Source organism: Amblyomma americanum, chromosome 9 (genome assembly GCF_052857255.1).
Source record: "Amblyomma americanum isolate KBUSLIRL-KWMA chromosome 9, ASM5285725v1, whole genome shotgun sequence".
NCBI classification, from domain to species: domain Eukaryota; kingdom Metazoa; phylum Arthropoda; class Arachnida; order Ixodida; family Ixodidae; genus Amblyomma; species Amblyomma americanum.
Genome location: NC_135505.1, coordinates 135,081,652 through 135,099,757, shown reverse-complemented (window position 1 = coordinate 135,099,757; position 18,106 = coordinate 135,081,652). Strand labels below are relative to the sequence as shown.

At 48.8% G+C, this 18,106-nt stretch overlaps 2 protein-coding genes across 2 annotated transcripts; both read left to right on the top strand.

Annotated features, from left to right (window-relative positions):
* Positions 1 to 272: 272 nt before the first annotated feature.
* Positions 273 to 5,157, top strand: LOC144103702 (protein bric-a-brac 2-like). Its single transcript, XM_077636359.1, has 2 exons — positions 273 to 672; positions 4,678 to 5,157. The coding sequence occupies exons 1-2, from the start codon at positions 379 to 381 to the stop codon at positions 5,155 to 5,157; spliced, it is 774 nt and encodes a 257-aa protein (XP_077492485.1). The 5' UTR covers positions 273 to 378.
* Positions 5,158 to 8,531: 3,374 nt separating this feature from the next.
* On the top strand, positions 8,532 to 11,081 carry LOC144103701 (uncharacterized). Its single transcript, XM_077636358.1, has 5 exons — positions 8,532 to 8,596; positions 9,597 to 10,430; positions 10,552 to 10,699; positions 10,768 to 10,941; positions 11,020 to 11,081. The coding sequence occupies exons 2-5, from the start codon at positions 9,621 to 9,623 to the stop codon at positions 11,079 to 11,081; spliced, it is 1,194 nt and encodes a 397-aa protein (XP_077492484.1). The 5' UTR covers positions 8,532 to 8,596; positions 9,597 to 9,620.
* Positions 11,082 to 18,106: the final 7,025 nt, after the last annotated feature.

Sequence of the window (18,106 nt, the reverse complement as noted above, 5' to 3'; positions counted from 1 at the left end):
CCGATCGCATGACAATCACCGAAGGTAAAAGGCCACTTCTGATCCAGTTTGATGTTTGATTCTGTTCGATTGCCTGGATTGGGCGTACCTAGTGAGAGAACGATGATAGGGCTCATGATTGGATTAATTGCGCTAAGCCGTCATATGGGTGTCACTGTTGTTACCAGGACGTCTGGCCCTGGCTACAAAGAGGAGGACGAAACCTGCACACATTGCGCGTGCCATGCAGTAGGCACGTACGCTGGTAATGGTTGAAATCGTTCTGCCTTAAGGGCCGATCGCGAGCGGTTGCCATTGATGCATCATACGCTATCCTATCAGTGATCGAAGAGGTCGTATCAAGGGCGGCGCTTACCAGTAGTGGTACATCACGCTGCCATGGACGCTGACCGAGAACACTGCGCAGGATGGCCAGCAGAGCTTTCTGCTTTGTCCGCATTGTTTCTTCCCGATCAGCTGTTCCCTACTCAAGGTGCGGTTGTTGTTATCGACGGGCACACAACCCGACAAGCCTCAGAAGCGCGTCCCTCCATGAAAGATCCTCGCCAGCAGGAAGCAGAGAGCGTGGATCCCGTGGAATACTCGCGCACTGCCTTCGCTGTTCCGGAGCCTGACTACGTGTCACATCCTCCCGCGTCCGAAGCCACTGCTCAATCGGCGCGGACCTGGCCGGTGAGTCCTACACTGGAGTCGGTACTCGAGGGAGGAATCGATACTATCTATACCAGTGTGTCCCAGAACAAATGTTGGTAAAGCACGGAGAGGACGTTGTGTAATTAACCCCTACGATACTTGCTCAAAACGAGGATCAACAAGCGTTGCATTTCAGTGACGTAGTTCATACCCGCCTCAACCGGTTTATGGAGGAGAACGAGCTGTACCCTCCAACCATGATTGGATTTCGACCAAAACTTTCTACGCAGGATGTAATGCTTCAGCTCAAACATCAGATTATTGAGGCAAAAACGCGGGACACCAGAATAATTCTTGGACTTGACCTGGAAAAGGCCTTTGACAATGTCAGACATGATGCGATCTTGGAGAACCTTCATGAACTCGGGGTGGGAGCCCGCACCTTCAACTATATCCGCGACTTTCTCTCAGGTAGAAAGGCGCATTTTCAAGTAGGAGGTCTCCACTCGCATGACTTCCCCCTCGGCAACAAGGGCACCCCGCAGGGATCGGTCCTATCACCATTTCTCTTCAACGTTGCAATGTTGAAACTTCCACACCAATTAGCGCAGGTTCCGCAACTCCACCACAGCCTCTATGCTGACGATATCACCTTGTGGACCGCCGAGGGCAATGATGCCGAAATCGAGGAGAGACTACAGCATGCAATAGATATCGTGGAGAACTATGTAGACCCTAGGGGGCTGCGGTGCTCTCCAGCCAAATCTGAATTTCTCATATTCCGCACGTCAGATCCCTTGCGCAAACCCCACCGGCAATCGAACTCAGTATTCGCGGAGTCCCCATTCCTCGAGTGCCCAAAATTAAAATCTTGGGCCTAATTCTACAAGAACACGGCTTCAATGGTGAAGTAATTCGGAAGCTTCAGGGAACCTCGCAGCAAATTATGCGACTCATTCGCCGCATTAGTAACCGCCACTCGGGCTTGAAGGAAAGCAATACTCTCCGTTTAGTACAAGCCTTTGTGATAAGCCGCATAGCTTACGTATGCCCTTACCTACATCTCAAGTCAGCTGAAAAAGAAAAAGTGGAGGCCATAATCAGAAAATGCGTCAAACAGGCAGTTGGGCTACCCATGCACACAGCGACTGAGAAAGTGTTAGGTCTCGGTCTTCATAACACCCTAAGCGAGATTATTGAAGCGGTAACCGTCTCGCAGTACGAACGACTATCGGCCACACCAACTGGCAGACACATTCTGTCCACACTAGGCATAGCATACGAACGACAAGGCGGACCCACAACTGACCTTCCCAAACATATACGCCAGCTTCTGGTCATTCCTCCACTACCTCGGAACATGCACCCAGATTTCCACGCTGAACGTCGTACAGAGAGAGCCAAATCATTAGGCAAACGCTTTCTTAATGATACCTCTGTGGTATATGTAGATGCGGCAGATTCTTCGGCTGACAAGATGGTAGCTGTGGTCACCACGGAACGTGGTACACTCATAACTGGGGGCACTATACGCACTCAGCACACACATGTTGGAGAAGAAACAGCCATCGCTCTAGCCATTGTGGGATCCTCGGCAGAAACCATTGTCAGCGACTCAAAATTGGCTATACGTAACTACACGTTTGGAAGAATCTCCCCACAAGCAGCACGGATTCTGCTAAAGTATCAGCCCACGCGGCGCATTCGCCTAATCTGGACGCCTGCTCATGCTTCCCTTGCTGGTAATGAGGCGGCTCATAACCTAGCTCGAGAACTGTCCCGCCGAGCTGGGTCGTGCAGCCCACCCGCCCTATACTCTGGCAAGGACAGGTTGTTTTCTTACAGAGAAATCCTGCAGCACTACAGGCTTGCAAGACTCAGATTCCCCCCAGCAGATAAAACGCTCTCCAAGCAACAGGCCAAAGCCTGGCGTAAACTTCAAACTAACACTTATCCAAATCCCCAATTGTGTAGCTTCTATTCGGAAGGACTCTACTCAAACAAATGCAAAAATTGTGATGCGAAAGCCGATCTAAATCATATGATCTGGAACTGCCCGCAGTCGCTACCCGCGAGTCACTTCATTACCGACTCGGCTCATTGGGAGGCTCTATTGCTCAGCCCCGACCCGGGGATACAGATCAAGCTCCTCCAGCTGGCTGAAGACGCCGCCGCTGCCCAAGGGATAGCGGCCGCCGTTTAAGCGGGGGGCGACTTCGTGTCGCTCCTCTATATCCGCTGGAAATAAAGTTCCACAACCAACCAACCAACGGCGCTAAGGGGACGCACCCGCCGCAGTGGCTCAGTGGTTAGAGCGCTCGGCTACTGATCCGGAGTTCCCGGGTTCGAACCCGACCGCGGCGGCTGCGTTTTTATGGACAAAAAAACGCTAAGGCGGCCGTGTGCTGTGCGATGTCAGTGCACGCTAAAGATCTCCGAGTGGTCGAAATTATTCCAGAGCCCTCCACTACGACACCTCTTTCTCTCTTTCTTCTTGCACTCCCTCCTTTACCCCTTCCCTTACGGGGCGGTTGAGGTGTCCGCCGATATGTGAGACAGATACTGCTCCATTTCCTTTCCCCAAAAACCAATTTTCAATTTTTCAAGAAAACGCGACGGGCAGCGACAAAAATTGTGAGACAGCCGTCATTTCCTCTCCTTAAAACCAATTTTCATGTCAATTTCCTTCCCTTACGGCCCGGTCCAGGTGTCCACCGAGGTATGTGAGACAGGCGTCCAACAGGCCACGCGTGGCGCCGAACGGGCGGTGATGATCTGTATACCCCTCGGCAACGCTGCGACACGCTGTCGCGTCTTAAGCGTGCGTTCAACGAAGTTTATGCGTCCTCCAATTTTTTAGTGTTGGTTGAGGTACCCGCCATTAGAGGGCAGCACGTCGAGGACGCTGATTGGCCGAGGCGCTTACTGGTGCTTGCTTGCTTCCCTCCGGCGGCCCCGTTCTTCGTCAGTAGAATCGAAGACGCCGACCCGTGAGGCTGCAACTGTGGTGAGCCGCTACAACGCGAACGCCTAGTCTTGTATAGGTATGTTAGGCTTAAATATTCGATTCCTCTTGGGGCGCGTTCATAGCTAACATTAACGAATTTTGCCTTAGTGCAATTATCATTCTTGCTTTAGTCAGCTATTTGTCCCTTTGAGATGTGTTTTTGTGGCATTTTTGCGGGATTTTTTTTTCAGTCGGGCGCTTTGTTCCTCGGGAAGACTGTTGATAGTTTCACGCCTTGGTTTCTTTGAAGCTAGACTGCCGTTCAAAAGTATTTCCAACAAATTCCGCGCAGTGGAATACAGTTCTCGTGTCAGTGAGGTATTGTTTTTAGATCTACGACACTTTCCCGAGAACTGCGTTCGTGCCGACCGTTGACTGACGCTCCTCGCCGCCACTGTTCCGTTGGGTGAATGCTGAGTTTTTCAGCTCTCCTGAGCGACCGTTTTGGAATATTCAATGAAATTTGGCCTAGTCGCGTTCTACTCGTTAAGTTTGCAACATTCCATTCTTTTAATCAGTTCCGTGCCCTTCGCCGCGTCTGGCTTTCGGATTTCGCGTTTGGTAGGCCAGTTACAAGATTTTTGGCAATATCTGGAGTGGTGGGCTTCATTGTTTCAGCTCTTTAGGCGCTTTTTTTTCGGCTGTATAAAGTTTTGTGCGTTAACTTGCCGGGAGGAAATATTTTCTTCGGAAGCCAATATGGTCGATTCAGTGCAGATTTGCAGGAGGAAGGCCGGGAGGCCAGCTTAATGGCGGAAGACACCCGTGGCGCCTTGTCAACCTGGCGTTCGCAATTTTGAACTATCCCCAGACCGCACGGACTTGCGACAAAAGTATTAAGGTCACTTTTTTTTTACGATTTAGTTTATAATGTTTGACGCCTACACTGGTGTTTGGGTCGGCTTCCTTTGAAATTTCGACGTGAATTTGAGGACTTTGTGCATTCAGCCAGTTTTACAGGTTGCTCCGCGTCGCAGATTTGAGTGTGGAATGGCTTTTCTACGGGTGCGTGTAGCAATTGTTTCTTTTCTTTGCAGCCGCGGCAACCACTTCGGGACAAGATGGCATCCCAACAGTTCTGCTTGAAATTTAACAACAACCAGTCGAACATGCTGGCCGCGTTCCAGCAACTGCTGTCTAACGAAGCGCTGGTCGACGTTACGCTGGCGTGCGAAGGTCAATCGCTAAAGGCGCACAAGATGGTCCTCTCCGCCTGCAGCCCCTTTTTACAAGCGCTTTTTGTGGAGAATCCTTGCAAGCACCCTATTGTGATACTGAAGGACATGCGCTACATGGACTTGAAGGCGATAGTCGATTTCATGTACCGCGGTGAGCTAAACGTGTCGCAAGACCATCTCACGGCGCTCCTCAAGGCTGCCGACACGCTGAAGGTCAAGGGTCTCGAGGTCGTCACCAACGAGAACAAGAATGGTGGGCTCGTTACCAGTGTGGACGGTGCTGCTGACGATAAAGCCGTAGGCACGCAGCGTGCCGAATCTCCGCCGATCAATAAATAAAACTACTTCGACGTATTTCTTGGCTTCTGTGTACTCCTCCCTGGCACCTGCGCGAACATTTCGGGTTGGCTGCTGTGCGAGGACGCGCATTACAGGTGGTACGAAGTTAAATGAGACGTAGACTCCAATCCCCTTTTCAGCGAAACAACAGTTTTCGATAAGGAAAGCCATGACTTGTATACCCTGCCTCGACGTTTTTAAGTGATCGAAACACGTGTCATGATATTATATTCGAAAAGAAAATACCATATTGTAAGAATGAAGCAGTGCGATATCGGAGGAAACAAAAATCTAATTTTAATTTGCCACTGAAAGTCAACTAAAATCTTGCGGTGAAACCTTGCCATTATTGGTGTACCCACCAAGTGGCCGTACCTCGGTGAAGTTTCTTGTCTGATCATCTTGTTTGGAGCGGTAACCACGGTCTACTAGACCGGAACGCGGACGAAAAAGTCACGTGAGTGATGTGCCGAGCGCGACAGCAGACCAAGCAGATGGACAAGAAAGTTCTAGGATCCCCCAGGTAGTCGAAATTATTCCGGAGCCCTCCACTACGGCGCCTCTTCTCTCCCGCCTTTATCCCTTCTCTTAAGGCGTGCTTCAGGTGTCCGCCGACATGCGAGACAGATACTGCGCCATTTCCTTTCCCCAAAAACCAATTTTCAATTTTCACACTTTCCTTTTGAGGAATATTGGTAAAATGCCATTCGTGATCTGAGAGAACCTGTCATATGCGCTCCACCCTATTCTTATCCTTCTAGTATGATCCGAATTAGCTGTCACTACCTGCCCTTAACAGATCTATTCCCTTATCACTTCCAGCAGCTCGCTAACAATTGTGAACTGCTGTTCCCTTTTCAGACTGTTGAACATTAGTTTGTTTTTCTGCATGTTAACCTTTAGACCCACCGTTCTGCTTTGCCTGCATAACTCATTTATAATGCTTTGCAGTTCATCTCCCGAGTGAGTTAGCAAGGCGGCCGCCATGGTGGCTCGGTGGTTACGGCGCTCAGCTGCTGACTCGATCCCGGTCGCGGTGGTCGAATTTCGATGGGGGCGAAATTCCAGAGGCCCGTGTACTGTGCTATCTCAGTGCCCTTTAAACAACCCCATGGTGGCAGAAATTATCCGGAGCCCTCCACTACGGCTCCTCTTACTTCCTCTCTTCTTTCACTCCCTCCTTTATCTCTTCCCTTACGGCGCGGTTCAGGTGTCCAACGATATATGAGACAGATACAGTGCCATTTCATTTCCCCAAAAACCAATTATTAGAAAAAAAATTATTATTATTAGGGTCCGCAAGACGACAAAGGCTGCTGGGACCCTGCACTGAGGACCCCATCCACAGTCACCGGAAAAGACATCTAAATTTAGAGCTCAATAAAGTTTATCACTCTGCCCTCTCCCTGTTCCTTAATGTTGCACCTACAATTTTCCTTTCCATAGCTCGCTGCGTTGTCCTAAATACAAGATGAACCATTTTCATTAGCCTCCATGTCTCTGCCCCATAGGTGAGCAGCGGTAAGATACAGCTGTACACTTTCCGGGCGGAGCCAGTAGCGATAACTTTCGAGAGTATCGTCGTCAATACCGCCATGGTGTTCGAGTTACCTTTTCGCAAGCAGACGCATTTTTCCACCTAAATGACCATTCGTTGCGTGAACAAAAAATTATAATTTTTTGTCTTTTGATGCTCAGGTACGCGACGCTAAGGCAATTCGAATTGCAGACGAACTCGGCAACGCGTTGAAGAATGGCCAACTCCAAATGACTTCAACGCTGTCGCTTCGTTCACCAGTGCCGTGGAGAGACGCACAACTGCTAAGTACCCGCACCGATCGCTTGACAATCACTAAAGGTAAAAGGTCACTTCTCACGCAGTTGTGATGTTTGATTTTGTTCGATTGCCTGGATTGGGCGTACCTAGTGAGAGAACGATGATAAGGCTCATGATTTGATTAATTGCGCTAAGCCGTCATATGGGTGTCACTGTTGTTACCAGGACGTCTGGCACTGGCTACAAAGAGGAGGACGAAATCTGCACACATTGCGCGTGCCATGCAGTAGGCACGTACGCTGGTAATTGTTGAAATCGTTCTGCTTTAAGGGCCGATCGCGAGCGATTGCCATTGATACATTATATTCTATCCTACCAGTGATCGAAGAGGTCGCTATCAGGGGCGGCGCTTACCAGTAGTGGTACATCACGCTGCCATGGACGCTGACCGAGGACACTGCGCAGGATGGCCAGCAGAGACTTCTGCTTTGTCCGCATTGTTTCTTCCCGATCAGCTGTTCCCTACTCAAGCTGCGGTGGTTGTTATCGACGGGCCCACAACCCTACAAGCCTCAGAAGCGCGTCCCTCCATGAAAGATCCTCGCCAGCAGGAAGCAGAGAGCGTGGATCCCGTGGAATACTCGCGCACTGCCTTCGCTGTTCCGGAGCCTGAATACGTGTCACATCCTCCCGCGTCCGAAGCCACTGCTCAATCGGCGCGGACCTAGCCGGTGAGTCCTACACTGGAGTCGGTACTCAAGGGGGAATCGATACTATCTATACCAGTGTGTCCCAGAACAAATGTTGGTAAAGCACGGAGAGGACGTTGTGCAATTAATCCCTACGATACTTGCTCAAAACGAGGATCAACAAGCGTTGCATTTCAGTGACGGCGCTAAGGGGACGCACCCGCCGCAGTGGCTCAGTGGTTAGAGCGCTCGGCTACTGATCCGGAGTTCCCGGGTTCGAACCCGACCGCGGCGGCTGCGTTTTTATGGACAAAAAAACGCCAAGGCGGCCGTGTGCTGTGCGACGTCAGTGCACGCTAAAGATCTCCGAGTGGTCGAAATTATTCCAGAGCCCTCCACTACGACACCTCTTTCTCTCTTTCTTCTTGCACTCCCTCCTTTATCCCTTCCCTTACGGGGCGGTTCAGGTGTCCGCCGATATGTGAGACAGATACTGCTCCATTTCCTTTCCCCAAAAACCAATTTTCAATTTTTCAAGAAAACGCGACGGGCAGGGACAAAAATTGTGACAGCCGTCATATCCTCTCCTTAAAACCAATTTTCATTAAAATTTCCTTCCCTTACGACCCGGTTCGGGTGTCCACCGAGGTATGTGAGACAGGCGTCCAACAGGCCACGCGTGGCGCCGAACGGGCGGTGATGATCTGTATACCCCTCGGCAACGCTCCGACACGCTGTCGCGTCTTAAGCGTGCGTTCAACGAAGTTTATGCGTCCTCCAATTTTTTAGTGTTGGTTGAGGTACCCGCCATTAGAGGGCAGCACGTCGAGGACGCTGATTGGCCGAGGCGCTTACTGGTGCTTGCTTGCTTCCCTCCGGCGGCCCCGTTCTTCGTCAGTAGAATCGAAGACGCCGACCCGTGAGGCTGCAACTGTGGTGAGCCGCTACAACGCGAACGCCTAGTCTTGTATAGGTATGTTAGGCTTAAATATTCGATTCCTCTTGGGGCGCGTTCATAGCTAACATTAACGAATTTTGCCTTAGTGCAATTATCATTCTTGCTTTAGTCAGCTATTTGTCCCTTTGAGATGTGTTTTTGTGGCATTTTTGCGGGATTTTTTTTTCAGTCGGGCGCTTTGTTCCTCGGGAAGACTGTTGATAGTTTCACGCCTTGGTTTCTTTGAAGCTAGACTGCCGTTCAAAAGTATTTCCAACAAATTCCGCGCAGTGGAATACAGTTCTCGTGTCAGTGAGGTATTGTTTTTAGATCTACGACACTTTCCCGAGAACTGCGTTCGTGCCGACCGTTGACTGACGCTCCTCGCCGCCACTGTTCCGTTGGGTGAATGCTGAGTTTTTCAGCTCTCCTGAGCGACCGTTTTGGAATATTCAATGAAATTTGGCCTAGTCGCGTTCTACTCGTTAAGTTTGCAACATTCCATTCTTTTAATCAGTTCCGTGCCCTTCGCCGCGTCTGGCTTTCGGATTTCGCGTTTGGTAGGCCAGTTACAAGATTTTTGGCAATATCTGGAGTGGTGGGCTTCATTGTTTCAGCTCTTTAGGCGCTTTTTTTTCGGCTGTATAAAGTTTTGTGCGTTAACTTGCCGGGAGGAAATATTTTCTTCGGAAGCCAATATGGTCGATTCAGTGCAGATTTGCAGGAGGAAGGCCGGGAGGCCAGCTTAATGGCGGAAGACACCCGTGGCGCCTTGTCAACCTGGCGTTCGCAATTTTGAACTATCCCCAGACCGCACGGACTTGCGACAAAAGTATTAAGGTCACTTTTTTTTTACGATTTAGTTTATAATGTTTGACGCCTACACTGGTGTTTGGGTCGGCTTCCTTTGAAATTTCGACGTGAATTTGAGGACTTTGTGCATTCAGCCAGTTTTACAGGTTGCTCCGCGTCGCAGATTTGAGTGTGGAATGGCTTTTCTACGGGTGCGTGTAGCAATTGTTTCTTTTCTTTGCAGCCGCGGCAACCACTTCGGGACAAGATGGCATCCCAACAGTTCTGCTTGAAATTTAACAACCACCAGTCGAACATGCTGGCCGCGTTCCAGCAACTGCTGTCTAACGAAGCGCTGGTCGACGTTACGCTGGCGTGCGAAGGTCAATCGCTAAAGGCGCACAAGATGGTCCTCTCCGCCTGCAGCCCCTTTTTACAAGCGCTTTTTGTGGAGAATCCTTGCAAGCACCCTATTGTGATACTGAAGGACATGCGCTACATGGAATTGAAGGCGATAGTCGATTTCATGTACCGCGGTGAGGTGAACGTGTCGCAGGACCATCTCACGGCGCTCCTCAAGGCTGCCGACACTCTGAAGGTCAAGGGTCTCGAGGTCGTCACCAACGAGAACAAGAATGGTGGGCTCGTTACCAGTGTGGACGGTGCTGCTGACGATAAAGCCGTAGGCACGCAGCGTGCCGAATCTCCGCCGATCAATAAACGGAAAAGATACCGGCCTCGGCGGCGCTCACCTAAAGACTCCAAGAGCGACTCTGAAGAACCTCCGCCGGCGACGCATATCAAGGGGCCCGATAGTCCCGAAATTATTGAGGACGGTAGTATGTCTAGTGATCGCGTGGACAACCTTCCCGCCGCGTCTGCTTCGAGTCGGACTTCCTATGTGGCGGCGTCGTCGTCTGCTGCCGTGGCTTCAGGCGCTCGTCATGGTTCAGGTGTTCAGGCCAGCATCTCTCATCATACTCAGGACTCGACTGGTGACGACGTGGGGGAGGGAGAAGATGCGGACTTCGATGTGGAGCCTTTGAACCTTACGGTACAATCTGCGACGACCGAAAACGTAGGTGGCCGCTTGCTGCTGTGCTCCACGTTTAAGAGTCAGCGGTGGACTCCATATTTCCCGTAACGAATGCCAAACAGGTTCTCTGTTCTTACGATGCGCCTTCTTTATTTCTTTTCAGGTTCCAGAGTTCCCGGACGTCGCATCATCATCGCAAGCACTAGGGGACGAGTCACAGCCGTCTCATCACACAGGTTCCACATCCTACAAATCTGCACTTGTTCCTGTACCTCCTTCATTGCCTTCAAGCATCTCTACCACGAGTCAAGGTAAACAAAGTTTTGCTTAAGTTTCTCGGTCCTGTTGCTGACACCGCCTCGTAACTTGTTATTTGCAGTAGACGTCAAGCGGTCGCCATCTAGTTTAATACCATATGATGACCAGACGAAATCATCTGTGGCCGCCGCGTTATCCGGGGACGGTGCGTCCACCGCCATGGCGGTCATGGACGCGTCTGGCGTTCCTGCTATCGCCGGCCCGTCAGGTTATCAGCAGTCGATGCCGTCTCATGGTAGGTATCCCGCCCCTGACGACACAACCTGCCTCCACTTTTTTTTTCTGCTTCACTTTTGCCCCACGGTGATCCTAGCCTCCGTGGTGCTCCGGGGTTCAGCTTTGCCTGCAACGCCGGGCGCTGTGCGGCTGCTATGATTGCATCGGGCCCCACTGAACGCCGGTCTCTGGTTAAACTGCCCTTTCTTTGGGCTGTAATTTCACTCTGAGACGCTTTGTTCTCATTTTGATCGAGACCGCCGTTTATTTTGTAACTCTGCTGGGGAGCTGCTAGACGTACTGTTTTGCATTTTTATCTACGTATCGCCATACTCTGTACAAATTGGTAAGCAGTAAAGTTATTTTCGCCTGTTGCTTCCGGAACGGAGGCTTCCCAGAAGACGCCCAGTCATTTGTCCGGTGTCATGTGTCGTTCAATCATCGGCGCTTTGTCGCGATGCGCTTTCGGTTTTCTGGATCCTGGAGCGGCCCTGAAGAAGCTGCGTTCGCGTTCTGGTTTTCTGAGGGTGCCTGGCCACGTCGAGGATGACTTCTAGCCTGCGGTCTTCACTCTCGGTTTTCGCGTCGCGCGCAATTTTTGCATCGTGCGATTGGTTCAAGCATCAGTGAAGACTCCTCTTCGATGGTAAGTTTCGGTCAGCGCCCTTGGAAGTTCCCTGCTTTTTTTTATTCGTGTACGTTAACTGCTAGGACCTTAGGGTTTTAATCTTAACCGTGTGTACTTGTTGTGCTTGTATTGCTCTGTATTTGTCCTGTACCACATGAAATAAATGGGGAATTGGTGGGGTTTGTAGTGTTCTTACACGAATTTGACACGTGTCGAGCAAATGTGAATGGATGTTAGTGTGCGCGCGTGTGTGTGGCTGCAAGATTCCCAACACGAATAATTTGATTGCTCGTCTCGATACACACTACTACACGGGGAATAGCGGTTGTCAGTCTAGCGCCACTCGAGCGGCCAGCTTCACTAGTCATTAGTTCGGTTCGATCGCCAGGCTTTCGCTCGGCGTCAATGACTGGTGGATTTGGCCGTAGAACGCATTGACTCGCTACTCACGTAGCAGCAGCGTGGGGGTGGGTGGGTGCCCTTTTTTGGGGGTGGCGTATGTGCAGGTGCTGTGCAGGCGGACCTTTGTTTCCACGAGCAAGCTGCCAAGCATCGTTATGTTCAAAATAAAACTTGTTGGAGGTATTCTTCTGCGTCCTGTGTACTCCTCCCTGGCAGTTGCGCGAACCCTTTCGGGTTTGCTGCTCTGCGAGGACTTCGTCGCGCATATCGGGAGGTACGGAGTTGAGACGTAGACTCCAGTCCCCTTTTCATCGAAACAGCAGCTTTTGAGAAGGAAAGCCTTGACTTGAACGCCCTGCCTCGACGTTTTTAACTGACCGAAACACGTGTCAGGAGATGATATTCGAAACGATACCATATTGTAAGAATGGAGCAGCGCGATATCGGAGGAAACAAAAATTTATAATTTGTCACTGAAAATCGCCCAAAATCTTGCGGTGAAACCTTGCCATTATTTGTGTACCCTCCAAGTGGCCGTACCTCGGTGAAGTTTCTTGTCTGATCATCTTGTTTGGAGCGGTAACCACGGTCTACTAGACAGGAGCGCGGACGAAAAGGTCACGTGAGTGATGTGCCGAGCACGACAGCAGACCAAGCTGATGGGCAGGAAGATTCTAGGATCCCCCAGGTGGTCGAAATCATTCCGGAGCCCTCCACTACGGCGCCTCTTCTCTCTCTCCCGCCTTTATCCCTTCCCTTACGGCGCGGCTGAGGTGTCCGCCGGTATGTGAGACAGATACTGCGCCATTTCCTTTCCCCAAAAACCAATTTTCAAATTTCACACTTTCCTTTTGAGGAATATTGTTAAAATGCCATTCGTGATCTGAGAGGACCTGCCATATGCGCTCTACCCTATTCTTATCATTCTAGTATGATTCGGATTAGCTGTCGCTACCTACCCTAAGCAAATCTATTCCCTTACCACTTCCAGCAGCTCGCTACCCATTGTGAACTGCTATTCGCTTGCTAGACTGTTGAACATTACTTTGGTTTTCTGCATGTTAATATTTAGACCCACCGTTCTGCTTTGCTTGCCTAACTCATTTATAATGGTTTTCAGTTCATCTCCTGAGTGACTTAGCAAGGCAATGTCATCCGTTAACCGCAAATTACTTAGGTATTCTCCATTAAAGTGGCCATGACCGCCTATTTTACAGTCTTACAGAGTACAGTCTTCACATCCATAGCATCATTGCAACCTGCTATCCTTCGAAGGAACGCGAACAGTGCCTCAATCGGATCCCTCGAAAACTTTCGAGTCGGAACAAATATGAACTCCTTTTCCTTCAGGAGCTGAAGAATGCATATGCGACACCCGATGTTGTTGTCAATACCACTGCTGCGTATGTTTCATTGGTAAAAAAAAATTTGTCATGGTGGCTGTCCTTTCCCAGTCTTTCGATGTATTCGAGGAAATCAGCCATTGCAATCTTTAGCCATCGCTGGCGCAACTCGATGTCGGCAGGAATCTTGTGGAATGGTACCCCGGCGTCTTTCTTTTTTTGCACTTGATGTGCCCATATATAGGCACACAGCAGTACGTCATTATGCACGCTGTCAATACACAAACGGAAGGAAACCAAACATCACGGCTTATTCCTGCGCACGTTGACACCAGCGCATTAAAGCTTTGTTGATCTCGCACGAACCAACGCACTAACGCGCCTAGCAAGCCTGCGCATGGTCGGGCCAGACGGGACTAGTGTCAGCTGGCAGCGCCACGAGCGGCAAGCGCTGGCGAATGAGAAAGAGCGTGATTGAGCAAGAGGGGCTCTTTTGCCAGGCATAGCTTTATAAAGGAGGACGCCCAAAGTGGACAATGAAGCTTATCGGCGTCCCTCTACCCAACCAGGGAGGGAAAATAAGGAGGAGGAGCTCAACTTCATGCGGCGCGTGGTGGCGGCTTTGTGAACTATCGGCGCATGAACCAGAATACTGGTCATACGGTAGTACCACCGGCGCTCCTTGAGTCTCCCGGCTGCTCGCGCGAGGGTGTAGAAAGCGCCTGCTCCCACCGTTCTCCGCGGAGAGCATAGAAATTAAATGAGACAATTAGGGCATACCTCAATTCCCAGCCGAAGCGAACATTACGACGCGTTGAAACTTGTCATTACACAGAACCGGCGCGTTAAGGCCACACAAAATACCTGTCTGTTTGTGCTGCACATCGCGGCTGGAGTTCGCTTGGTTTATGACAGTGCGCGACGCATTGATCTAATAGTATTGTATTGAAACCGCATGTGACTGAGGACGGCACTTCAACCTACAATTATATTTTTGAGACCCTGTGCTGAACGCATATTTTGTTACCTTTCCGGATTTCAGACAGCTGGGTGAAGTCGCAGTCGTGTGTAATTGATATTTGCATTGCTGGGAGGCAGCACAAATAGGTTCGCGGTCTGGTACGTAAAGCCAGTGCTGCTGCGGGCGGTGGTGTTAGCTGTCGCGGTGGCAAAGATGCAGCACCGTGGCGGTCATGCTGTGTTCTCGTAATGACAGCATACGAACGGGCAGAAAAGCTGTTCTTTTAGCAGCTCAACAACAGCAGACGTGTTAAAGCTGTGAATTCGGACTTGCACATTTAACTGCACCCGCCGCGGTGGCTCAGTGGTTAGGGCGCTCGACTACTGATCCGGAGTTCCCGGGTTCGAACCCGACCGCGGCGGCTGCGTTTTTATGGAGGAAAAACGCTAAGGCGCCCGTGTGCTGTGCGATGTCAGTGCACGTTAAAGATCCCCAGGTGGTCGAAATTATTCCGGAGCCCTCCACTACGGCACTTCTCTCTTCCTTTCTTCTTTCACTCCCTCCTTTATCCCTTCCCATACGGCGCGGTTCAGGTGTCCAATGATATATGAGACAGATACTGCGCCATTTCCTTTCCCCCATAACCAATAATTAATTAATTTTTATTTAACTGCAAATCCACAAAAATGCCGTGACAGCAAACGGCCTGTGCTTAGTTTGGTACCAACTGCTACTACTAATAGCTTATCTCTGGAATGCCATTCCTGAAATTCGTGAGGAAAGCTTTATTGATACAACGAAACGTAGTCAAAACAAACTCTAGATTAACGATTTTTTCGGATTGACTAATATTTTTCAGGCCCTGTTCTGAACGCATATTCTTTCGATGTGAATACAGTTACTATGAATTTCAAGATAGGGACTTTTATGACAACCATTTAAACAATTTGCGACCATCTTTTTGTTTTTCTTGGATGTCATGAACTCTCCTATACTACTAAACTTATAATTTATAATGAACCGACATGTTTTTAAACTTCGCTTGTACCGTCCTCGGCAAGCCACATGATAAGCTATAGTAAAAGCGGACTACAAGAGCACGAAGCGAACACCTCGCCTCTGCAACAGAGCAGAGGTCAAGAAAAACTGGGACGACTCCTTGCAGTTCGTTGGGTAGCGTCCGCTTGGAATCGATGGTAGTATATATCGTAATTTCTGCTTAGCATGAAGTTTGCTGCCGACTTGTTGTTGCAGTCCTGTGAGGAATTGCGTCCTTAAACGATTCAACTCGGTGCCTTAGAAACAGACGTAGAATCTGGCGTTATTTGTAGTGAGTAAATTCGTGGCAGGTTGCACAAATCAACGACATACTCACAAACGTGGTGCGCACAAAACAACTCCACGTTGTGCGTAACTGTAGAAGACTAAAACATGCAATTAAAGTCATTTATAAACGGAAACTGATAAGGCGCAAGCTAATATTGTACTTTTTTGTCCAGACTAGTCTGCACCACATGCTGAAAAATGCGACCAATAGGGTTCTGAGGCCACGGCGAGGGGGAATTACTGGGGAGCAACCACCATGGCTGTTGATAGTAAGTTTCTATACGCCTGCATTTCGCCAGCTTTTCCAATGGTATTTCTTCTTAACAGAGCTAAGCGCTCTCTTCACAGATGACGACTAAAGTTATTGAAACATTCCTGTCAAGTGGAACTCTTTACACACAAGCTGATGCGCTAGGGACCAAGAAGGGATCTGCAAGGGACATCTGTGTGATGAGCCGTGAAACGAAGCAGCGGCGAAACCGGATGTCGTACACTGGCCTCGACACGTACCTGCGTCCAAGGCTCGCATTAACTGCCCCAATCTCAACGGTAAGTAAAATCGTTTGTCACAACCGAAGTTTCATGCCAAATTCTAAACTTGTTCATTCGGCCAACACACTCATTTTTGAGCCGTTTATAACGAAGATTTAACGCTGCAGTCGCAATGTTAGGCAGCGCCAGTGAAATAGTTTTTATAAATTTGCAGTTACTTCACTAAGTGAGATTTGTCAACAATTCGCTCCATCAGGTACCACTTTTTTGTTAATTTTATCCTTGCCAGGTTTCACCCGCCGTCATCGTTGGCCCGTGCATTTCGCGGGGCGATAGGAAGCAGCTGGTGTGCTGCAGAGAGCCCGTGGAATCATCAACTTGCAACGCGACACATCTCAGAAAAGACCTTAGTGCATTGTTTTTGCGTATATTACGTAAAGGTTATTACGTATATGGAGATTTTATTCAAGCTGTGGTAACATGTGCCGGTATAGTCGAAATTACATTCGCGCGAAAAGGGCTACGGAATTTTGTTGTCGAAGCTCCACTTTGAGAGAAGTATACAGTCAGGCCGGAATGAAAACCAAACAGCGCGTGTCAAAAAAACAAAATATCTTACCTGTGTACTTGCGCACAAGAAGCCCGATTCATGTTTAAGGGCGAAAGGTGTACCGAAGTATATATTCATAAAATAGTTATAAATTAATATCTGCCTGCAAAGTGGAAAAGTACGGTGTATGCGTACTCGCGTTTCATTCCGGCATGGCTTTACATAGCAGTTTCATGCGCTCCTTTAAAACGGCCTCAAGGATGCATCTTTAGCCTATTTTCTACTTAATATATTTTTTTCTCGGATTGTTCTTCTAGGGAAGCATTTTTGTTATTTATTGTCAATAGAAAGTTGCGCTCAAATTTAAAATTCGTTTTAATTCGTGTTCGTATAGTGCTCCTCAGCTTTGCTTCTCATGTAAAACCTAACCACATTCCTTACTTAATTTTCTTTGTAAACGTATAGGTGATGACATCGTAAAAATGCACATCGGAAGTTTTTTTTTGTAGGACTGGCTAGGAGCACTTGCGCAAGGTACGTACGTTATAAAAATTTCTCCTGCACTGCCTTCAATGGAGATTGGGGTCATCAGAAAACTAAACAAATTCGCGATCTCTAAGCTTATTTTCTGGCATAATATAAAACGTACCAACTTTATGGAATGGGTATTTTCATAATGCAGCTCCTAAACGATATTGAAATGAGGTGCACTTCTTTCATTAGCTACGCAGTCCATATGTAGGAAGATGTCATGAGACTAGAGCTTCAGCAAAAACAAAATGTCAACCATTTAGAACATTCAGACTCATGCTAAGATTTGAAAGGCGACGACAGTGAATAAGCGTAGATAGGCCACTTTTTAAGTGTTCTGAAACCCGCTTGTAATAACGCGCAGTGCATAAGCGAGAAAAAGCGTCGTTGTGAAGGCATAATCGTTTCAGGCTACATAGCACACAATGACGAATTGCCGGCCTTGAGCAGTGCGTAAGCATGCGATATGCACCCTCAAGTACAAAATGGTAAGAGTAGCCAACGATTTAATGAAGTAATGCCTTATTTTTTTTGCTTTCTACTTGTACTAAAAATGAAAATCTGATTTTATAAAAAGCAAGCTATCTGTTACGTTCACCAAGCGCAGTGTTCTTGTTTACATATAGCCGCGAGATGAAAATTGAAAGTTAATTTTTGTAATTAGCTATTAAATGGTAATCATCAGTATTTTACAAGCAGCCTTCAAGCCCATAAATGCGGCACAACAAGAATTACATCCTTTCAGCTTCCTTTTAAATGTTTTTTGACAGCCTACACAGCAGGAGAATGCCGCATCGATTAAGTCAAAAACATTTATTTCGCGTTTAGCGTTCGGGAGATCGCCAGTCACGCATGGCAAGCGTGAGCGCTGAAAGCGCGCCACGCCTAAAACAAGCGTGCAAAAAATTGCCTCCACTCACGCTTGGCAATAAGCGTTATTCCTCCTGTGAG

What these genes read in the sequence shown, in the direction of transcription:
- LOC144103702 (XM_077636359.1), top strand. Translation starts at nt 379, where the DNA reads ATGGACGCTGACCGAGAACACTGCGCAGGATGGCCAGCAGAGCTTTCT. An exon ending in AATCGGCGCGGACCTGGCCG is followed by an intron (nt 673 to 4,677) that starts GTGAGTCCTACA and finishes TTTTCTTTGCAG; the next exon opens with CCGCGGCAACCACTTCGGGA.
- LOC144103701 (XM_077636358.1), top strand. Translation starts at nt 9,621, where the DNA reads ATGGCATCCCAACAGTTCTGCTTGAAATTTAACAACCACCAGTCGAAC. An exon ending in AATCTGCGACGACCGAAAAC is followed by an intron (nt 10,431 to 10,551) that starts GTAGGTGGCCGC and finishes ATTTCTTTTCAG; the next exon opens with GTTCCAGAGTTCCCGGACGT. An exon ending in CATCTCTACCACGAGTCAAG is followed by an intron (nt 10,700 to 10,767) that starts GTAAACAAAGTT and finishes TGTTATTTGCAG; the next exon opens with TAGACGTCAAGCGGTCGCCA.